This window comes from Schistocerca piceifrons, chromosome 1, assembly GCF_021461385.2.
Source record: "Schistocerca piceifrons isolate TAMUIC-IGC-003096 chromosome 1, iqSchPice1.1, whole genome shotgun sequence".
NCBI classification, from domain to species: Eukaryota; Metazoa; Arthropoda; class Insecta; order Orthoptera; family Acrididae; genus Schistocerca; species Schistocerca piceifrons.
Window position 1 is genome coordinate 253384281 of NC_060138.1, and position 19794 is coordinate 253404074.

General features: G+C 39.6%; 1 protein-coding gene across 1 annotated transcript in view; it reads right to left on the reverse strand.

Annotated features, from left to right (window-relative positions):
• The window catches only part of LOC124794433 (organic cation transporter protein-like), a 41637-nt gene that overhangs the window by 1174 nt on the left and 20669 nt on the right, over positions 1–19794 (reverse strand). Inside the window, exons 7-9 of the mRNA XM_047258095.1 lie at positions 15137–15351; positions 6076–6257; positions 2453–2589 (exon numbers count right to left, since the gene is read on the reverse strand). Of these exons, the coding sequence (XP_047114051.1) occupies positions 2453–2589; positions 6076–6257; positions 15137–15351 (534 nt within the window). The remainder of the gene's footprint in view (positions 1–2452; positions 2590–6075; positions 6258–15136; positions 15352–19794) is intronic.

A 19794-nucleotide genomic window follows, 5' to 3' on the forward strand; every position in this document is an offset into this window, starting at 1 on the left:
AAATGGCTGTCAAAAGTTTCTTACAGGAAACCACACACAATATCAGCCCCTGCATGTTTTTTTAATTGTGTTTAAGGCAGATAAAGCTTGTGGTGAATCAGTGAAAGCCTTCTAAATGGCTATAATTTGATACAACTTGGAAGTATAAATTATCTAAAATTAATGAAAAATCTCAAGCATTAGGTTTTCTCCTTTGCCAGAAAAAGGTAGAAACAGGAAGGACAATCTAAAAGCTTTATATTTATTGTTGTTTATGATGTTCTAGTCATCCACATTATCATATTGTTCTAAGTGGAACTATCTGAAACTAAAATTATATCCAGAACATGGGAAAGAGCAAGAAAAATTTGCATTGACAGTATGATTCTAGAAAATGCTAATCAGCATATCTATCTTTACTAGTTCATAAGTATAAAGGGTAATGTCAGAAATGGAATTTTCTGTCATATCAAACTTGGATGACAAGTTTTTGGGAGAAATTCAATAGCGTCCAGATCAAAGTAGTATATAAATCTGTAGATAACAGTTTATATATGCTGACCTACAGCTCTGAGACCTAGCAAAAAATGAATTCACCAAAGTAGGCCTCTCAGTAGTTAAAAAACAAGGCTTTTCTAAAAAAAATTAAAGAAAAAATGAGAAAATGACATATGATCTGTTACTGACAACGGAATGGTCAGATTCATCATGTAAAAACCTGCTCTAACTTTTTTGTAACTCATAGTTAACCTCAGTTAAAATCCCCAAATTTCAGCTGCCAACATGAACTTTAAATTACCTAAAAATATCATGAAGTGTATTTCCTTGCTTGGCACTTGTAGTTAGCAGAAGGACACCCCTGGATGCCATTATCTGTTAGTTTGGAGAGCATTGTGTGCATGACTTGGGGAGTGCAGCCATTTTGTTACCACAGCAACGTTCACTGAAGAAAAATACTGCTTCAAGAAAAATATATGTCCTTGGCCCAATACTATTCCTCATTTACAGAAAGGGCTTCCCACAGAGCATCAAGCATGGACAAACAATATTGTTTGCAGATGACTCAAATGTTATAATCAGTGACAAATCACCAGATGCACTGATAGAAAAAGCCGAACAAACACTAAACAGTGTACATGAGTGGGCATCCAATAATAAACTAACACTAAATTTAAAAAAAAAAACAAATGCTGTTAACTTCTATGTCTGCAAAAACCACACTATAACAACTTTAAGTTAAGCAATGAAACTATAGAATGTGTAGACTTGGTATGCATGTTGACAGTCAGTTAAAGTGGAAAGAACATATTAAAATACTTACTAACAGAATCGCTACAGCATGCTATGCTCTTAGAATTCTGATTGCAGTGTGTGATACTACATGTGTCAGATCTGTATATTTTTCTTATATCCACTCTGTTATTACCTATGGAATAACATTTTGGGGAGTCAACAGTAAAAATATTCAAATAGTTTTCAAATTACAGAAAAGAGCAATTCGTATAATAACCAGGAGTGGCAGTAGGGCTCATTGCCTTGAACATTTCCAAAAGCTGGAAATCCTAACTGTCCCCTGTGAATACATTTTTCGAAGTATTATGTATGTAAAAGAAAATATTGACTGCTATGTTAAAAAATTTTTAGTACACAGCTATGAAACTAGAAACCAATACAATCTGCATCTGGAGAGGAAAAATAAAGTCAAAACTCAGCAGAGCTTGTTGTACAATGCCGTTAAATTATATAATAAATTACCCCAAAATATAAAAGATACTGACACAATTAGACAGTTCAAAATAAAACCAAAAAAATTTTTATTAAATAAAAGTTATTACACACTAACGGACTAACTTAATTAAAACATGTAGCATAATTAAAGTAGCTTGCATTGTAATACATGAGGAAATAATTATAATATGAAATCCAGAATTGTACAGTACTATAAGAAAATTACATAAGGATATAAAACTAATGTAAGATACTTTAAAAATATGTGTAAATATTAATTTTATGTGTATAAATTGTAGGTATATTGTATTGTATATGATTTTGCTGACGAAATCCACACAATGTAAATTGTTACATGGATTAATAAAGAAATCAAACAATCATTTCTGGGGGAGGGGGCTTCCTTTCATTTTCTAATAAGTATTTGGAAACACATGTTTTGACGCTATTTCAATGAAGCCATCAATAGAAAAATACAAAGGGGTTATGTGGTGTACAAAATGTTCTTAAACTCTTCGAGGAACATCTGAATAGTTACATGGTAGCCCAAGGACACAGTGGCTGGGAAGAGCTGTTGAAAGTGTACCTCAGCATGTGATTTGTAGAGTGCCTCATTTTCTGACAGAAATGATTAACAGAGATAACATTCAAGCAAATAACAAAGGACTGTAATATTCAAAAGAATTCACAAATTTTGCACATCAGTCACTTAAGGGCACACTAAAACTGGATCAATTATTCTTACTTTCCAAAATTTTCTCCTTCTGCTATAGTGTCTGGTAAGTTCTGATTCATTGTTTCTGGAAGTAAAAGTGCAATAGCTCCTGCTGCCAAAGATAAAGCACCAAATATCACCAAAGGTAGTGGCCGCCAGTATTCAGCCTGGAAAAAAGAATGGAATTTACCATGTGTAGTTTTGTACAGTGAAAAATCAAACAATGGGAAATCTGGACTGAAATAACAATATTATGAAAAAGACATACTGCTACCCACCACAAAGAGGACGCACTGAGTGGCAGACAGGCACAGTGCAAAAAGGCTACTAGATATTATTAGCTACGAGATGAAGTCTTTTATCAGAAACTGACAAAACAAAACACACACATGCATAACTCACACACACAGTCACTACCATCTGCGGTAAGGCTCAACTGCGACTGCATCTGAGGTGAGCAGTGACCTTTGTTGGTGTTGGTAGTAGGGATACAGAACAGAGGAGGCATGGAGTGGAGAGGATGTGAGATAGCAGGATAGGGGTAACGGAACACTAGTGCCGCCTGTGTGAGCATGCAAGTATGTAGTGAGGACAAGAGATGTGCTTGCTAGGCACAGCATTGGGAGGCTGTGCTGGTGGGATGTGGGCTAAAGGAAGAGGAGAGAAATCGAGAAGGAAAAATGATTATGCAGGTGCACTGGCAGGACAGAAGGCATATGTGTAGGGGTGGAGTGCAAGCACAGAAGGAGTTAGGGAGGTGGAGCACGTGATAGTGGAAACCAGGTGGCTTACAGAATGAAGGATATGTTGCAGAGAGTTACCATCTATGTAATTCAGGAGAACTGGTGTTGACGGGTAGATTCCATATGGCACAGACTGTGAAGCAGTTGTTGAAGTTAAGCATATTGAGTTGGGTGGTATGCTCAGCAGCAGAGTGTTCCAGCTATCTCTTGACCACAGTCTGGCAGTGGCCATTAATGTCGACACACAGCTTGTTACAGGTCATGCCCACTTAGAATGAGGCTCAGTGTTTGTAAAAATGTTAAAATGTGTGTGAAATCTTATGGGACTTAACTGCTAAGGTCATCAGTCCCTAAGCTTACACACTACTTAACCTAAATTATCCCAAGGACAAACACACACACCCATGCCCGTGGGAGGACTCGAACCTCTACCGGGACCAGCCGCACAGTCCATGACTGCAGCACCTTTGACCACTCGATCAGTGGTTGCAACTTAGTTGATAGTTCACATGGCTGCTTTCACAGGTGGCTCTGCCTTTGATGGGGTAGGAGATGGCTGTGACAGGCCTTGCATCTAGGTCTGTCGTGGGGATATGAGCCATGGGGCAAGAGGTTGGGAGCAGGTGTGGAATACGGATGGACAAGGATATTGTGTAGGTTGGGTAGGCAGTGGAATACCACTGTGGGAGGGGTGGATAGGATAGAAAAGAGGATATTTCTCATTTCAGAGCATGACAAAAGGTGGCTGAAATCCTGACAGAGAACATGATTCAGTTGATCCAGTCCGAGATGGTTCTGAGTCATGAGAGGTTGCTCCTCTGTGGCTGGACAGTATGTTGGGGATGGCAAATGACTAGAAAGACAAATCATAAGAGACTTTTTTCTGGACAAGGCAGGGAGGGTAATTTCAATATGTGAAGGCCTCAGTGAGACCCTTGTCATATTTGGAGAGTGACTACTCATTACTAGATGCAATGAGCAATGGTGGCTAAGCTTATGGAAGAGATTTCTTGGTGCGAAATGAGTAGGAGCTGTCGAAATGGAGGTATTGTTGATGGTTGGTAGCTTTGATGTGGATGAAGATACCGTTGTAGCCATCCTTGAGATGGAAGTCAACATCAACGAAGTTGGGCTAAGGAGGACCAGATGGAGCAGCTACTTCTAAATGACTATTCTGCAGTTCATACTGAAGTGCTTAGCAGGGGTTCATAAAACCATAGCCACACAGCTACTCTACTGTTCCACTCTCGAACAGCAAATGGGAAAAGCTAACACTTAAGCCTGACATGCAAGTTCTGATTTTAATACAATGATCATTTCTCCCTATGTAGGTTGGTCTCAACAGAATATTTTCACACTCAGAGGAAAAAGTTAGTGATTGAGATTTTGGGAAAAATCTTACCGCAGTGAAAAACATCTTTGTTTTAATGATTGCCACATCAATTCATGTAGCATATCTGTGACTATCTCTCTCCTATTTCATGACAGTACCAAGTGAATTTCCCTTCTTTGAACTTTTTTAATGTCTTCTGTTAACCCTGTTTTATAAGGATCCTATACCGCACAGCAATACTCCAGCAGAAGATGGACAAGCGTACTGCAGACAGACTCTTTAGTGGACTTGTGTCTTCTTAGTGTTCTGCCAATAAAATAACATCTTTGGTTCAACTTTCGTACAACATTACCTAAATGATCATTCCAATTTAACTCATTCATTACTGTAATTACTACATATTTAGTTAAACTGACAGCAAATGGGGGAGAAGGTGTTGAGATTCTGGTAAAATGTGGAAAGCACATCCTCCCTGTCTGTCCAGGTCATAAAGATGTCATCAGTGAATTTTAACCAGATGAGGAGTTTGGTCTGCTTGTGTCTGTGTATGTGCGGATGGATATGTGTGTGTGTGTGTGAGTGTATATCTGTCCTTTTTTTCCCCCTAAGGTAAGTCTTTCCGTTCTCGGGATTGGAATGACTCCTTACCCTCTCCCTTAAAACCCACATCCTTTCGTCTTTCCCTCTCCTTCCCTCTTTCCTGATGAAGCAACCGTTGGTTGTGAAAGCTTGAATTTTGTGTGTATGTTTGTGTTTGTTAGTGTGTCTATCGACCTGCCAGCACTTTTGTTTGGTAAGTCACATCAACTTTGTTTTTAGATATATTTTTCCCACGTGGAATGTTTCCCTCTATTATATTCATAGAATTAAAACTATACCATCATAACTATACTTGCTGTATGCTGGACAAGTGTAAAAATATACATGTCAATTCCACAAGAAAGTATACATCATAATTTTAAATGTAATATCCACAGCAACATCTCTGGTAGTGGTCTCAAATCTGTAATCAATGCACTTTTGCACAGAGTACAGATAAACAGTTTGAGAGTTGAATGTTTTGCCTTGTCAGTTGAAATTTAAAGTGAGTGCAAAATACCTGAAGCATCACAAGGCAGTACGCCTTGTGAATCATCCAAAGGGACCAAAGATGTCATATGGAGCTGCTGCTAAAATTCTTAGAGTGTCAAAGAAATTCATTGCAAAATAGGTCAAATGATATTTAGAGGTTGGAAATGTGGATGATTTACCAGAGAGAGGGCTAATGTGCCAAGCTATAATTGATAATGGCAGCAGTCAGATTAACTATTAGGTAATTGTGCAGTTAGTAATAACATGTATTTTCATGAAAACATATTTTTATAATAGTGTGTTTTATTTCATACAGATAATGGTGTGCACTTTCTTGTGGAACTGGCTGTACTTAAGTTTGAAAGGTTTAATTATTTCAGTCAAAAACAGTGCTGTAGACAAAATAATTGCACTGACATACTGAAAATTGACTTTACAGCTATAACAACAGACTTCTTTAGTTCTTTCTTACTGGTTATTGCAGAGAAATTCATCAGTTTACTTACCAAAAGATTAACATATGGCGCAAGTATGCCTCCCACTCTAGCACATGTTGAGCTAGCACCGAGAGCAACATTACGAATAACAGTTGGAAACTGTTCTGATGAGAATATGTACAATGTACCATATGCTGCACTTATCCCAAGCTTTCCAATCATGGCAAATATAATTATCAGCCATGTCATATCTAAAAGTGAAAAGATGCAGTTAATCAATATATAGACAGACTCTCTCTCTCTCTCTCTCTCTCTCTGAAGCAACAAAGAAACTGGTATAGGCATGTGTATTCAAATACTGAGGTATGTACATAGACAGAGTACACCACTGCGATCAGCAATGCCTATATAAAACAACAAGTGTCTTGCACAGTTCTTAGATCCATTACTGCTGCTACAATCGCAGGTTATCAAGATTTAAGTGAATTTGAATGTGGTGTTGCAGTTGGCACAAGAGCAATGGGACACAGCATCTCTGAGCTGGTGATGAAGTGTACCATGAATATCGGGAATGCAGTAAAGCATCAAATCTCTAACATCGCTGCAGCCAGAAAAAGATCCTGCTAGAACAGGACCAACAATGACTGAAGAGAATTGTTCAAGGTGACAGTAGTGCAACCCTTCTGCAAATTGCTGCAGATTTCAATGCTGGGCCATCAACAAGTGTCATCGTGCGAACCATTCAACGAAACATCATCTATATGGGCATCTCATGTTCGGCACTTCTGCATGCTCAGCGAGGCCCTACACCATATCAGGCAGATGTACCAGTTTCTTTGGCTTTTCAACGTGTGTGTCCACACACACACACACACACACACACACACACACACACACACACACACACATAATATGGATGTAGTTCTCCAGTTTCTCCCAGGATATTTGTTGATTGAATGTAACACCCATGGTCTGTTTAAACACAGTACACATGATTTATCTGCTGTTCTCCATTTTAATTTTTATGACTAGACATCAAAATTCATACTTTAAGCTTATGTTATTATATTTATATAAGCTTAGAAAGCATTAACACCCAAATCCATAAAAATGTGTTCATTTTATTTGGATGTGAAAGTTGCTATGACGCTGCATCAGAGAAGGGTCATATAGATGACAGTGTGAAAATAGGTACACCATGATTAAGATTTCATATGAAACTGTTTGTCTCATCCATTCTAAAACTAACTCCCATGTTCCAAACTTCTTAATCTTCTTTCTGAGCATCTTAATCACATTATTATTACTGATTTCAAGTTTTCCAATAAATGCATTCCAGCCATCATTTATTAAATAGTCTCAATCTTTTTTATCAAAACATTTTTAATGTCATTTTTCTGGAAGTATTTATCTTATGACTGCAGTACAGCCCCAGTTAGCTGAACTAAAGGGGAGTAAGCCATTTCAGATTACTTTTTTTTCATTTAAGCCATGAACTTGTATGTACTACAGTATTTTGTATTGTACATATTTATGAAAGCTTTGAAGGTCGAATGAATTCACAAATCTCTTTGTAGGCAATGCTTAAGTTCTTCATTACATTTAAAATTACAGTTTTATGATTACAGTATACTAATACTGTTCTTCATAGTTTGCAGCACAGCACAAAAATAAACATATAACAGAAATGAACAACAACTCAAATGCACGACTATTAGTAGTGTAGGTTTGTTCAGACTGGTGAGTCGGTGGGTGGGGAAGCTACTCAAGGTCAGGTGTTCACCTCTTCCCACCAACCACAGCCCAGCACACTCTTGCCTCAATTTTTTTCTGGCCACCAGGCCTCAATCTCCGCTAATTTCAAGTTGCCGCCACTCACACCTCACCTGTCATTCAACAACATCTTTGCCTCTGCACTTCCACCTCGACTGACATCTCTGCCCAAACTCTTTGTCTTTAAATATGTCTGCTTGTGTCTGTATATGTGTGGATGGATGTGTGTGTGTGTGTGTGTGTGTGTGTGTGTGTGTGTGCGAGTGTATACCCATCCTTTTTTCCCCCTAAGGTAAGTCTTTCCGCTCCCGGGATTGGAATGACTCCTTACCCCCTCCCTTAAAACCCACTTCCTTTCGTCATTCCCTCTCCTTCCCTCTTTCCTGATGAGGCAACAGTTTGTTGCGAAAGCTTGAATTTTGTGTGTATGTTTGTGTTTGTTTGTGTGTCTATCGACGTGCCAGCGCTTTCGTTTGGTAAGTCACATCATCTTTGTTTTTTTATATATATATATATATATATCTAAAAAGAAAGATGATGAAACTTACCAAACAAAAGCGCTGGCAGGTCGATAGACACACAAACAAACACAAACATACACACAAAATTCTAGCTTTCGCAACCAATGGTTGCCTCGTCAGGAAAGAGGGAAGGAGAAGGAAAGACAAAAGGATATGGGTTTTAAGGGAGAGGGTAAGGAGTCATTCCAATCCCGGGAGCGGAAAGACTTACCTTAGGGGGAAAAAGGACAGGTATACACTCGCACACACACACATATACATCCACACATACACAGACACAAGCAGACATTTGTAAAGGCAAAGAGTTTGGGCAGAGATGTCAGTCGGGGCGGATGTACAGAGGCAAAGATGAAGTTGAAAGACAGGTGAGGTATGAGCGGCGGCAAATTGAAATTAGAAATTAGCGGAGATTGAGGCCTGGCGGATAGCGAGAAGAAAGGATATGCTGAAGGGCAAGTTCCCATCTCCGGAGTTCTGACAGGTTGGTGTTAGTGGGAAGTATCCAGATAACCCGGACGGTGTAACACTGTGCCAAGATGTGCTGGCCGTGCACCAAGGCATGTTTAGCCACAGGGTGATCCTCATTACCAACAAACACTGTCTGCCTGTGTCCATTCATGCAAATGGACAGTTTGTTGCTGGTCATTCCCACATAGAACGCTTCACAGTGTAGGCAGGTCAGTTGGTAAATCACGTGGGTGCTTTCACACGTGGCTCTGCCTTTGATCGTGTACACCTTCCGGGTTACAGGACTGGAATAGGTGGTGGTGGGAGGGTGCATGGGACAGGTTTTACACCGGGGGCGGTTACAGGGGTAGGAGCCAGAGGGTAGGGAAGGTGGTTTGGGGATTTCATAGGGATGAACTAAGAGGTTGCGAAGGTTAGGTGGACGGCGGAGAGACACTCTTGGTGGAGTGGGGAGGATTTCATGAAGGATGGATCTCATTTCAGGGCAGGATTTGAGGAAGTCGTATCCCTGCTGGAGAGCCACATTCAGAATCTGATCCAGTCCCGGAAAGTATCCTGTCACAAGTGGGGCACTTTTGGGGTTCTTCTGTGGAAGGTTCCGGGTTTGAGGAGATGAGGATGTGGCTCTGGTTATTTGCTTCTGTACCAGGTCGGGAGGGTAGTTACGGGATGCAAAAGCTGTTTTCAGGTTGTCGGTGTAATGGTTCAAGGATTCCGGACTGGAACAGATTCGTTTGCCACGAAGACCTACGCTGTAGGGAAGGGACCGTTTGATGTGGAATGGGTGGCAGCTGTCATAATGGAGGTACTGTTGCTTGTTGGTGGGTTTAATGTGGACGGACGTGTGAAGCTGGCCATTGGACAGGTGGAGGTCAACGTCAAGGAAAGTGGCATGGGATTTGGAGTAGGACCAGGTGAATCTGATGGAACCAAAGGAGTTAAGGTTGGAGAGGAAATTCTGGAGTTCTTCTTCACTGTGAGTCCAGATCACGAAAATGTCATCAATAAATCTGTACCAAACTTCGGGTTGGCAGGCCTGGGTAACCAGGAAGGCTTCCTCTAAGCGACCCATGAATAGGTTGGCATACGAGGGGGCCATCCTGGTACCCATGGCTGTTCCCTTTAATTGTTGGTATGTCTGGCCTTCAAAAGTGAAGAAGTTGTGGGTCAGGATGAAGCTGGCTAAGGTAATGAGGAAAGAGGTTTTAGGTAGGGCGGCAGGTGATCGGCGTGAAAGGAAGTGCTCCATTGCAGCGAGGCCCTGGACATGCGGAATATTTGTGTATAAGGAAGTGGCATCAATGGTTACAAGGATGGTTTCCGGGGGTAACAGACTCGGTAGGGATTCCAGGCGTTTGAGAAAGTGGTTGGTGTCTTTGATGAAGGATGGGAGACTGCATGTAATGGATTGAAGGTGTTGATCTACGTAGGCAGAGATGCGTTCGGTGGGGGCTTGGTAACCAGCTACAATGGGACGGCCGGGATGATTGGGTTTGTGAATTTTGGGAAGAAGGTAGAAGGTAGGGGTGCGGGGTGTTGGTGGGGTCAGGAGGTTGATGGAGTCGGGTGAAAGGTTTTGTAGGGGGCCTAAGGTTCTGAGGATTCCTTGAAGCTCCGCCTGGACATCAGGAATGGGATTGCCTTGGCAAACTTTGTAAGTAGTGTTGTCTGAAAGCTGACGCAGTCCCTCAGCCACATACTCCCGACGATCAAGTACCACAGTTGTGGAACCCTTGTCCGCCGGAAGAATGACGATGGATCGGTCAGCCTTCAGATCACGGATAGCCTGGGCTTCAGCAGTGGTGATGTTGGGAGTAGGATTAAGGTTTTTTAAGAAGGATTGAGAGGCAAGGCCGGAAGTCAGAAATTCCTGGAAGGTTAGGAGAGGGTGATTTTGAGGAAGAGGAGGTGGGTCCCGCTTCGACGGAGGACGGAACTGTTCCAGGCATGGTTCAATTTGGATAGTGTCTTGGGGAGTTGGATCATTAGGAGTAGGATTAGGATCATTTTTCTTCGTGGCAAAGTGATATTTCCAGCAGAGAGTACGGGTGTAGAACAGTAAATCTTTGACGAGGGCTGTTTGGTTAAATCTGGGAGTGGGGCTGAAGGTGAGGCCTTTGGATAGGACAGAGGTTTCGGATTGGGAGAGAGGTTTGGAGGAAAGGTTAACTACTGAATTGGGGTGTTGTGGTTCCAGATTGCGTTGATTGGAATTTTGAGGTTTTGGAGGGAGTGGAGCTGGAAGTGGGAGATTGAGTAGATGGGAGAGACTGGGTTTGTGAGCAATGAGAGGAGGTTGAGGTTTGCTGGAAAGGTTGTGAAGGGTGAGTGAGTTGCCTTTCCGGAGGTGGGAAACCAGGAGATTGGATAGTTTTTTAAGGTGGAGGGTGGCATGCTGTTCTAATTTGCGGTTGGCCTGTAGGAGGATGCTCTGAACAACAGGTGTGGATGTGGGAGAGGAAAGATTGAGGATTTTTATTAAGGATAGGAGTTGATGGGCGTGTTGATTGGCTGAGTGGATGTGTAGGTGAAGGATTAGGTGGGTGAGGGCAATGGATTGTTTGGTTTGGAACTGGTATAGGGACTGATGGAAAGAAGGGTTGCAGCCAGAGATGGGAACTTTAAGTGTGAGGCCTTTGGGGGTGATGCCAAATGACAGACAAGCCTGAGAAAATAAAATATGGGAGTGTAATCTGGCTAGGGCGAAGGCATGTTTGCGGAGGGAATGTAAATAAAACTTAATGGGGTCGTTGTGAAGGTGTTGTGAGGGTCACATGGTACTAGAAGGTGGAAAGTGGAACACGAGGCTGAAATGAAAATGAAAATAAATATGAAAAAATATATGGGGAGAGATAAAGGTAAAATTAGAAAGCAAATGGAGATCTGGTGTGAAAAAAGGCGAAAAAGGGTTGGTTAGGGCTGGGCTATGTTGATCCTGTGGTGAACTTGTGTAGGTAGATAATGATGTGCATAAAGGTTAGGTGGTTGTGTTGCCGCCAAAACACGTTAAAGGGTGGAGAAATTCGGGAAAATTTCGAAAAAACTACGTGAGGATGTATTAAAAGGAGTGGTTTGGTGGTGGCAGATTATGGAAATTAAGCTAACAATTGTTTGATGAAGAAATAATGACATTAAAACCTGTGGGAAGCGGCTAAAAATGATCGGTGATGTGAGAAAAACGGAAATGGAAATAAAGCAAAAGTTATTAAAACTGCCGAAAGGGTTGTTTAATAGCTAAAAGGAACTGTTTGTGGACTGGAAACGGTGGATTTTATAGCAGCAAAGCGGAAAAAAAATTTTTTTGGTTATGGTTATGGTTTCGAAGTGATTTACGTATTATTACGTATTATTGAGTGTATATCGACGGGATAAAATTGTATACTGGATTACGGTAAAAAAGGAGAAGGTGAATAGAAAGTGAAACTGCTGGCAAAAACAGAAGGAGGAAATAAGACGACAGAAAAGACTTCGAAATATAACAGTGACAATAACAATAACGATAACAATAACAAACGTGATTGTTGGCTTCAAATTAATGATATGAATATAATAGAGGGAAACATTCCACGTGGGAAAAATATATCTAAAAAGAAAGATGATGAAACTTACCAAACAAAAGCGCTGGCAGGTCGATAGACACACAAACAAACACAAACATACACACAAAATTCTATATATATATATATATATATATATATATATATATATATATATATATGTGTGTGTGTGTGTGGATGGATATGTGTGTGTGTGTGTGTGTGTGTGTGTGTGCGAGTGTATGCCTGTCCTTTTTTTCTCATAAGGTAAGTCTTTCCGCTCCCGGGATTGGAATGACTCCTTACCCTCTCCTTTAAAACCCACATCATTTCGTCTTTCCCTCTCTTGTAAAGGCCTTTACAAATGTCTGCTTGTGTCTGTGTATGTGCAGATGGATATGTGTGTGTGTGCGAGTGTATACCCATACTTTTTTCCCTCTAAGGTAAGTCTTTCTGCTCCCGGGATTGGGGTGACTCCTTACCCTCTCCCTTAAATCCCACATCCTTTTGTCCTTCCTTCTCCTTCCCTCTTTCCTGATGAAGCAACCGTTGGTTGCAAAAGCTAGAATTTTGTGTGTATGTTTGTGTGTCTATCGACCTGCCAGCACTTTTGTTTGGTAAGTCTCATCATCTTTGTTTTTATATATATATATATTTCTGCTTGTGTCTGTATATGTGTGGATGGATATGTGTGTGTGTGTGTGTGTGTGTGTGTGTATATATATATATATATATATATATATCTCTGAAAACAAAGATGATGTGACTTACCAAATGAAAGTGCTGGCAGGTCGACAGACACACAAACAAACACAAATATACACACAAAATTCAAGCTTTCGCAACAAACTGTTGCCTCATCAGGAAAGAGGGAAGGAGAGAGAAAGACGAAAGGATGTGGGTTTTAAGGGAGAGGGTAAGGAGTCATTCCAATCCCGGGAGCGGAAAGACTTACTTAGGGGGAAAAAAGGACGGGTATACACTCGCACACACACACATATCCATCCACACATATACAGACACAAGCAGCAGACATATTTAAAGACCAATATGTCTGCTTGTGTCTGTATATGTGTGGATGGATATGTGTGTGTGTGCGAGTGTATACCCGTCCTTTTTTCCCCCTAAGTAAGTCTTTCCGCTCCCGGGATTGGAATGACTCCTTACCCTCTCCCTTAAAACCCACATCCTTTCGTCTTTCCCTCTTCTTCCCTCTTTCCTGATGAGGCAACTGTTTGTTGTGAAAGCTTGAATTTTGTGTGTATGTTTGTGTTTCTGTCGACCTGCCAGCACTTTCATTTGGTAAGTCACATCATCTTTGTTTTCAGATATATTTTTCCTACGTGGAATGTTTCCCTCTATTATAACCATATCATTAATTTGAACCCAACAATTATATATATATATATATATAGAAGGAAACATTCCACGTGGGAAAAATTATATATAAAAACAAAGATGAGGCGACTTACTGAACAAAAGCGCTGGAAGGTCGATAGACACACAAACAAACACAAACATACACACAAAATTCAAGCTTTCGCAACAAACTGTTGCCTCATCAGGAAAGAGGGAAGGAGAGGGGAAGAAGAAAGGAAGTGGGTTTTAAGGGAGAGGGTAAGGAGTCATTCCAATCCCGGGAGCGGAAAGACTTACCTTAGGGGGAAAAAAGGACAGGTATACACTCGCACACACGCACATATCCATCCACACATACAGACACAAGCAGACATATTTAAAGATGTCTGCTTGTGTCTGTATGTGTGGATGGATATGTGCGTGTGTGCGAGTGTATACCTGTCCTTTTTTCCCCCTAAGGTAAGTCTTTCCGCTCCCGGGATTGGAATGACTCCTTACCCTCTCCCTTAAAACCCACTTCCTTTCGTCTTCCCCTCTCCTTCCCTCTTTCCTGATGAGGCAACAGTTTGTTGCGAAAGCTTGAATTTTGTGTGTATGTTTGTGTTTGTTTGTGTGTCTATCGACCTTCCAGCGCTTTCGTTCGGTAAGTCACCTCATCTTTGTTTTATATATATATATATATATATATATATATATATATATATATATATATATATATATATATATATATATTTATTTATTTATTTATTTTCCAGATAACCCATATTTCGGTTGACCCGAGTTTGGCTAACCGGGCTTTACTGTACATTTGTGCACATCAGGTCAGGTCTAGCAATTAAGAAAAAGTGTGTGCAACCTTGTCTTCATGGGAGCTATAATAATCTGATATGTACTCTGTCAGTAAATGTATATTAAAAATATTCTCAATTTATTTCCACTTATGTGTGCTTGTGTGCAAAAATTTGTGGCCACTGCAGCTCAACCCTAAGGCCATGAGACAGCAAAGAAATAAGTTTTTTATGATTAAATTAGCCTTGGCAGCCTATACGCATTGTGTTGATCATTTGTGACACTTTAAAGTGATTTTCATTGCAGAAAATAAGTACTTTATATTCGCTTTTTATTTATGTGTCCAAGTAGCCATATTTATTTATTCATCAGTCATGACAGAAGTAAAAAGAAAAATTTATAACATGATAAAATTGGATATTTCTGTTTTATCCTTTCAGCACATTTAGGAGAACAGTCTTTATCATCAGATGATGAAACTGATTCAGTTAATGTATGCTACTCTCAGCCATATCAGTATGATACAAATTATGCAAGAAACTGGCATCATAACCCCTCTTTCCAGGCCCTAAACACACACACTCAAGTGATGAAAATAAGAACAAAATGTGCAAGAATCCACACATACAACAGCTTTCTTTTTTATACATTATTCTGTTAAAAAAAATACAGAAAAATACATACTATGAGGCACAAAAAGTGTTAAAAGGAGCGCAGCACCAGCTAGAAGCATTGTTCCACACATCAATGTTTTACGACCCCATCTATTCAGAGTAAACAGTAAAATTATATTTGCTGGAAACTCTACTGCTCCCGCTATGAAAAAATTTAGATAATCATTTCCTCCAAGATTAGATGTGTTCCATGACAAACCCCAATACGTGCCACTTATGACAAACCTGTAAAAAAAAAGGTAAAGTATGCATGGACATATATACTAGTCACAAGTTGAATCTGAACAATAACATACTGTAATTATGTGGATATGCTCTCTTTATTAATCCACACGTTGGTAAAATGAACTTCTGCCTGCGCATCTAAATGTAGTTATACATCTACAGCAGAGAGAAGCCTTTCTTCTTGTGAGATTTGTAAATGTTGCCAATATTTAACATTTCAAATCACAATCTGTGTGCGTAACCTGCGCACTTCACATTCAATTTTAATGACTTCAGTTAAGGCTGCTGAGAACACAAACACAGATACAATCAATATGTAAATATTGAATCAGTGTGGACAGAGAATCATTTACCTCTACCTGATGGGGCACCTCAACAATAGTTAAACTACATTATATCTTACAATTTGTATTTTGTTACAATTAAGGCTCTGTTAAATTTGGTGGAGATGCTACATATTCTTCTAGACAGTGCAAAACCTTTTTTCATCTAGTGACAACCCTAGGCACAAACATGCCAAACTATTACTAACATGAGTGTAATGAAAATTCTAGCAGCACATTGGGTTCCCAGTGTTCTTTAGACATGTTTGCCAGGACCCAAACTAACAGTCGAAAAAGCACATTCAACATGCAAAAAAAAAGTCATTATTTACAGAAAATAAAGTCTGCTGACATTACAAATATCTGATTTAATGTCCTTGCTGATAGAAAACACATACAGCCTAGTGATAGATGCAGCAAAACAAAAGAGTCTAAATCATACAGCATTATTTGATGATAAACCTACCAGTGAGGTAAGAATGCTCATCAGAACTTTCCTCAGGTAACAGATATATGATAGCAAAGGCCGCTTGTCATTGGAAATGCCTTGAATCAGAAGACATCCAGATAAGTCAGCCCAACATTCAACATCACAAGAACACTGGGTATCATTCAGCACTTAGCCGGAAAGAGTGCTGGGTGCCACTAATGGAAAACCAAACACTTCAGAAACAAATGTTGAAAATTATAGCCATCGGCATTATTGAATAATGTTCACCTTTAATTCTAGTGAGAAAGAATGACTGCAGTGTGCAGTTCTTTGTGGACTATTATGCAACAGTTAGATAATTAATCTCTCCTCTCCCATTGTTCAAGGCGAGGAGGCAAATATTTTTATCAGTATCTACTAGTATACTGAAGATACTACTAATCAGAAAATAACTAAATCTCATGCTGAGGGTGCAATACAGTGCCACTATGAATGTGTAATGTGCCAATCAACTCAAAAAGGATACTTTTTCCACTTTTCAGGACTACAAGACTCATTAATTCTAAATGTCTATCAGTTTACCTGTTTCTGCTGTCAGTTTCAAGAAAGTAAGTCTTGCAACTTACTCTGAGGATGGCTGGACAGTAAGCAGCTGAAATATCAGTGGAAGAAATTTTATTTGTGCAGCTGCATGCCCAAAATTTAATGGACTATTCATTACACTGTGAAAAGTTGAAAATGATCAAGTAAGTAGATGCTTTATCTGAATTTGTTTGATGTAAGCAGAGTTTTAGCCTGTTTTGTTCAACATAACAATTATAATAGCTTTAATTGATCTGTTAAAATTACATTTTAATAAATCTGAGAGAAAAACTTATGACTGCCAAAAAAGTATACAATTCACAATTTTTAATTCATATATTCAAACTTGAAATTAGAATCTCAATCAGATCAAATTATGGGTAGTTAAATTATTGTCAAACAGTCCTGCTTCACTTCTGTAAGTAGTGTTGTTACACATGAACTATTGGAATGGGAACAGGAGTCAAATAAGAGTGGGCTAGGAAATATTACTGATTGGAAAGCCTCTTTGAGAAATACAGCAAGAATCCATGGAAGGATATTTGCAACAAAGGGTAGACCTAGAGCTTGTGGTACATGTGATCAAGTTGTTTATATCTGGGATTTTGTCAAGTCATATGAGCAATGCTTCCTCCAGCTTTTCAAGCAAAGTTGTTGTTGAATGGTGGTCCAGTGCACAGAAACCAACAACTGTTGTGTTATTGCTGCAGTGTTGGGCTTGGCAATGTCATGAAAGAGCAGCACATTTCTGATCAGGTCACTCCATGTTTTAGACCAGCAGGAATCCTGAAGTTGATAAAGAAGATTGCAGCATTAATGGTCAAACATTTCTGAAGGAAATCAACTACTAGACAGCCATAGCTTGATTTTCATCAGTACCCTCTGCCCGTAACCTGTACCTAATCCTTCATTATTCTACACAGATCAATTTTTTTTTCAGTGCTGTTATGCTGTGTCTAAGTTTCATTAAACATCATGATTTTTACCAAAAGTGTTTCATCTTATTATTTGTCCTTTGTATCAGAGGTGTAAGAAATTTCAATTACAGCATCTTTTTGATCTTCGCTCAAAATCAGACATTAGACAGTTTTTACAGTTTCCAACACACAATTCAACAAAACCATTTGTTTTAATTTCACAGAATGGGTATACGATTAGTGAAACTGAACAGTTCAAATTTCTAGGTGTTCAGATAGGTAGTAAACTGTCATGGAAAGCCCATGATCAGGATCTTGTTCAAAGACTTAATGCAGCCACTTTTACTATTTGAATGGTATCTGAAGTGAGTGATCATTTGACATGAAAATTAGTCTACTTTGCTTATTTTCATTGGCTTGTACCACATGGTACTATATTTTGGGGTAACTCTTCCCATTCTAAAAGGATATTTTTTGCTTGGAAATGGGCAGTTAGGGCAACAAGTGGTGTAAGTTCACGAACCTCTTGTCGACCCCTGTTCACTGGTCTGGGTATTTTGACATTGGCCTCTCAATATATATATTCCTTACTGTCATTTCTTGTTAACAATATTAGCTTATTCCCAAGAATAAGCAGTTTTTACCCAGTTAATACTCGGCAGAAATCAAACTTGCATTTGGATCAGACTTCCTTAACACTTGTGCAGAAAGGTGTGCAGTATACTGCTGCATCCATTTTCAATAAGCTACCACTCAAATTCAAAAAACTTAGGAGTAATCCACATGCTTTCAAATCAAAACTGAAGAGTTTCCTCATGATTCACTCCTTCTATTCTGTCAAGGAGTTCCTTGAAAAATTAAGCTGATTCTTGTTGTATTGTTGACTGCATTTACTTAAACTTATGGATTGACTATTTTTGGGTTCATAAACATTTTACTTTTCTATTATTACTTTTATGTTGTAATTTCATGTACTGAAACGTTCCATGACCTTGGAGATTTGCTCCTCAATTTGGTCCTATGGAACTTGACGTGTAAATAAAATTTAAAAAAATTATAACGCAATAACCTATGTCTCCGCACATTGCCAACCCCTTCCAAATGACTTGACTGCTCACCAACACACCTAAAATGTGACAGAGATTATGAGCACAGTTAAGTGTTGACTGCCTTCATCAAGTTCATAGGCAGTCCTAAGGTTCTGTGCTGTAGTGCCAGTGGGTCATGTAATTGACATGCTCTTGTTCTTTCTTCATTATATCAGTATCTCACTGGGGGTTATGGAAAGGTTCTCTCCCCAAAATGAGGGAGTAAATTGAAAAATAAACATCAAATTTAACATTCAAACAATGGAAACTTCAAGTTGGAATATCAACAATGGAAGGGAAAGGTAGATTGCTTCTTGCCATGAAGATGACATGTTAAGTTGTAGACAGGTGCAACAAAAAGACACTTGCTCATTAGCTTTCAGCCAAAGACTTCATCATAAAAGGATACGCACACACAGTCATACATAAAGCAAGCACCCTCACACACACATGACCACCATCTCTGGCAGCTCGGACCGGATGTGTGCGTGAAGTGTGCTCACTTGTGTGAATGAGTGTGTGTGTGTGTGTGTGTGTGTGTGTGTGTGTGTGTGTGTGTGTGTTTCCTATTGTGAAGATGGCTTTGGCTGAAAGCTAATGTGTAAGTCACAAAGAAATTGCAGACATTGGCTGTGCTGGACCAAGATTCAAACCCGGGTCTCCTACTTAATAGGCAGATGCGCTGACCACTGCATCATCCAGACACAGTGGTCATTGCAGTTGCACAGTCTACCTTTGCAGGCCTCCCGTCAGACCCAAATTCTCAACTTATCCACATGCTGCTAATGTAGAGTCCCTTGCCCATTATCCTCATTATTCATGGCATTTAGCCAATTCCCATAATAGTTCAAGCCTGGTGTACATCTTCACTGAAGAGACCATTGGCCACCCTCACTTTAATTGTATACATGTGGAGTCTGTTCTTTCAGGCATGTCCAAAAGAACAGACACCACATGTATATAATGTGTAACTACCTTTCAGTTGTGCCTGTCTTCAACTTAATGTGTCATCTTTACGGCAAGTAGCAATCTATCTTTTCCTTATATTGTTAACGTTAACATTCACTTTCATGATACATTTGATTGTGACACATTTTGCAGCT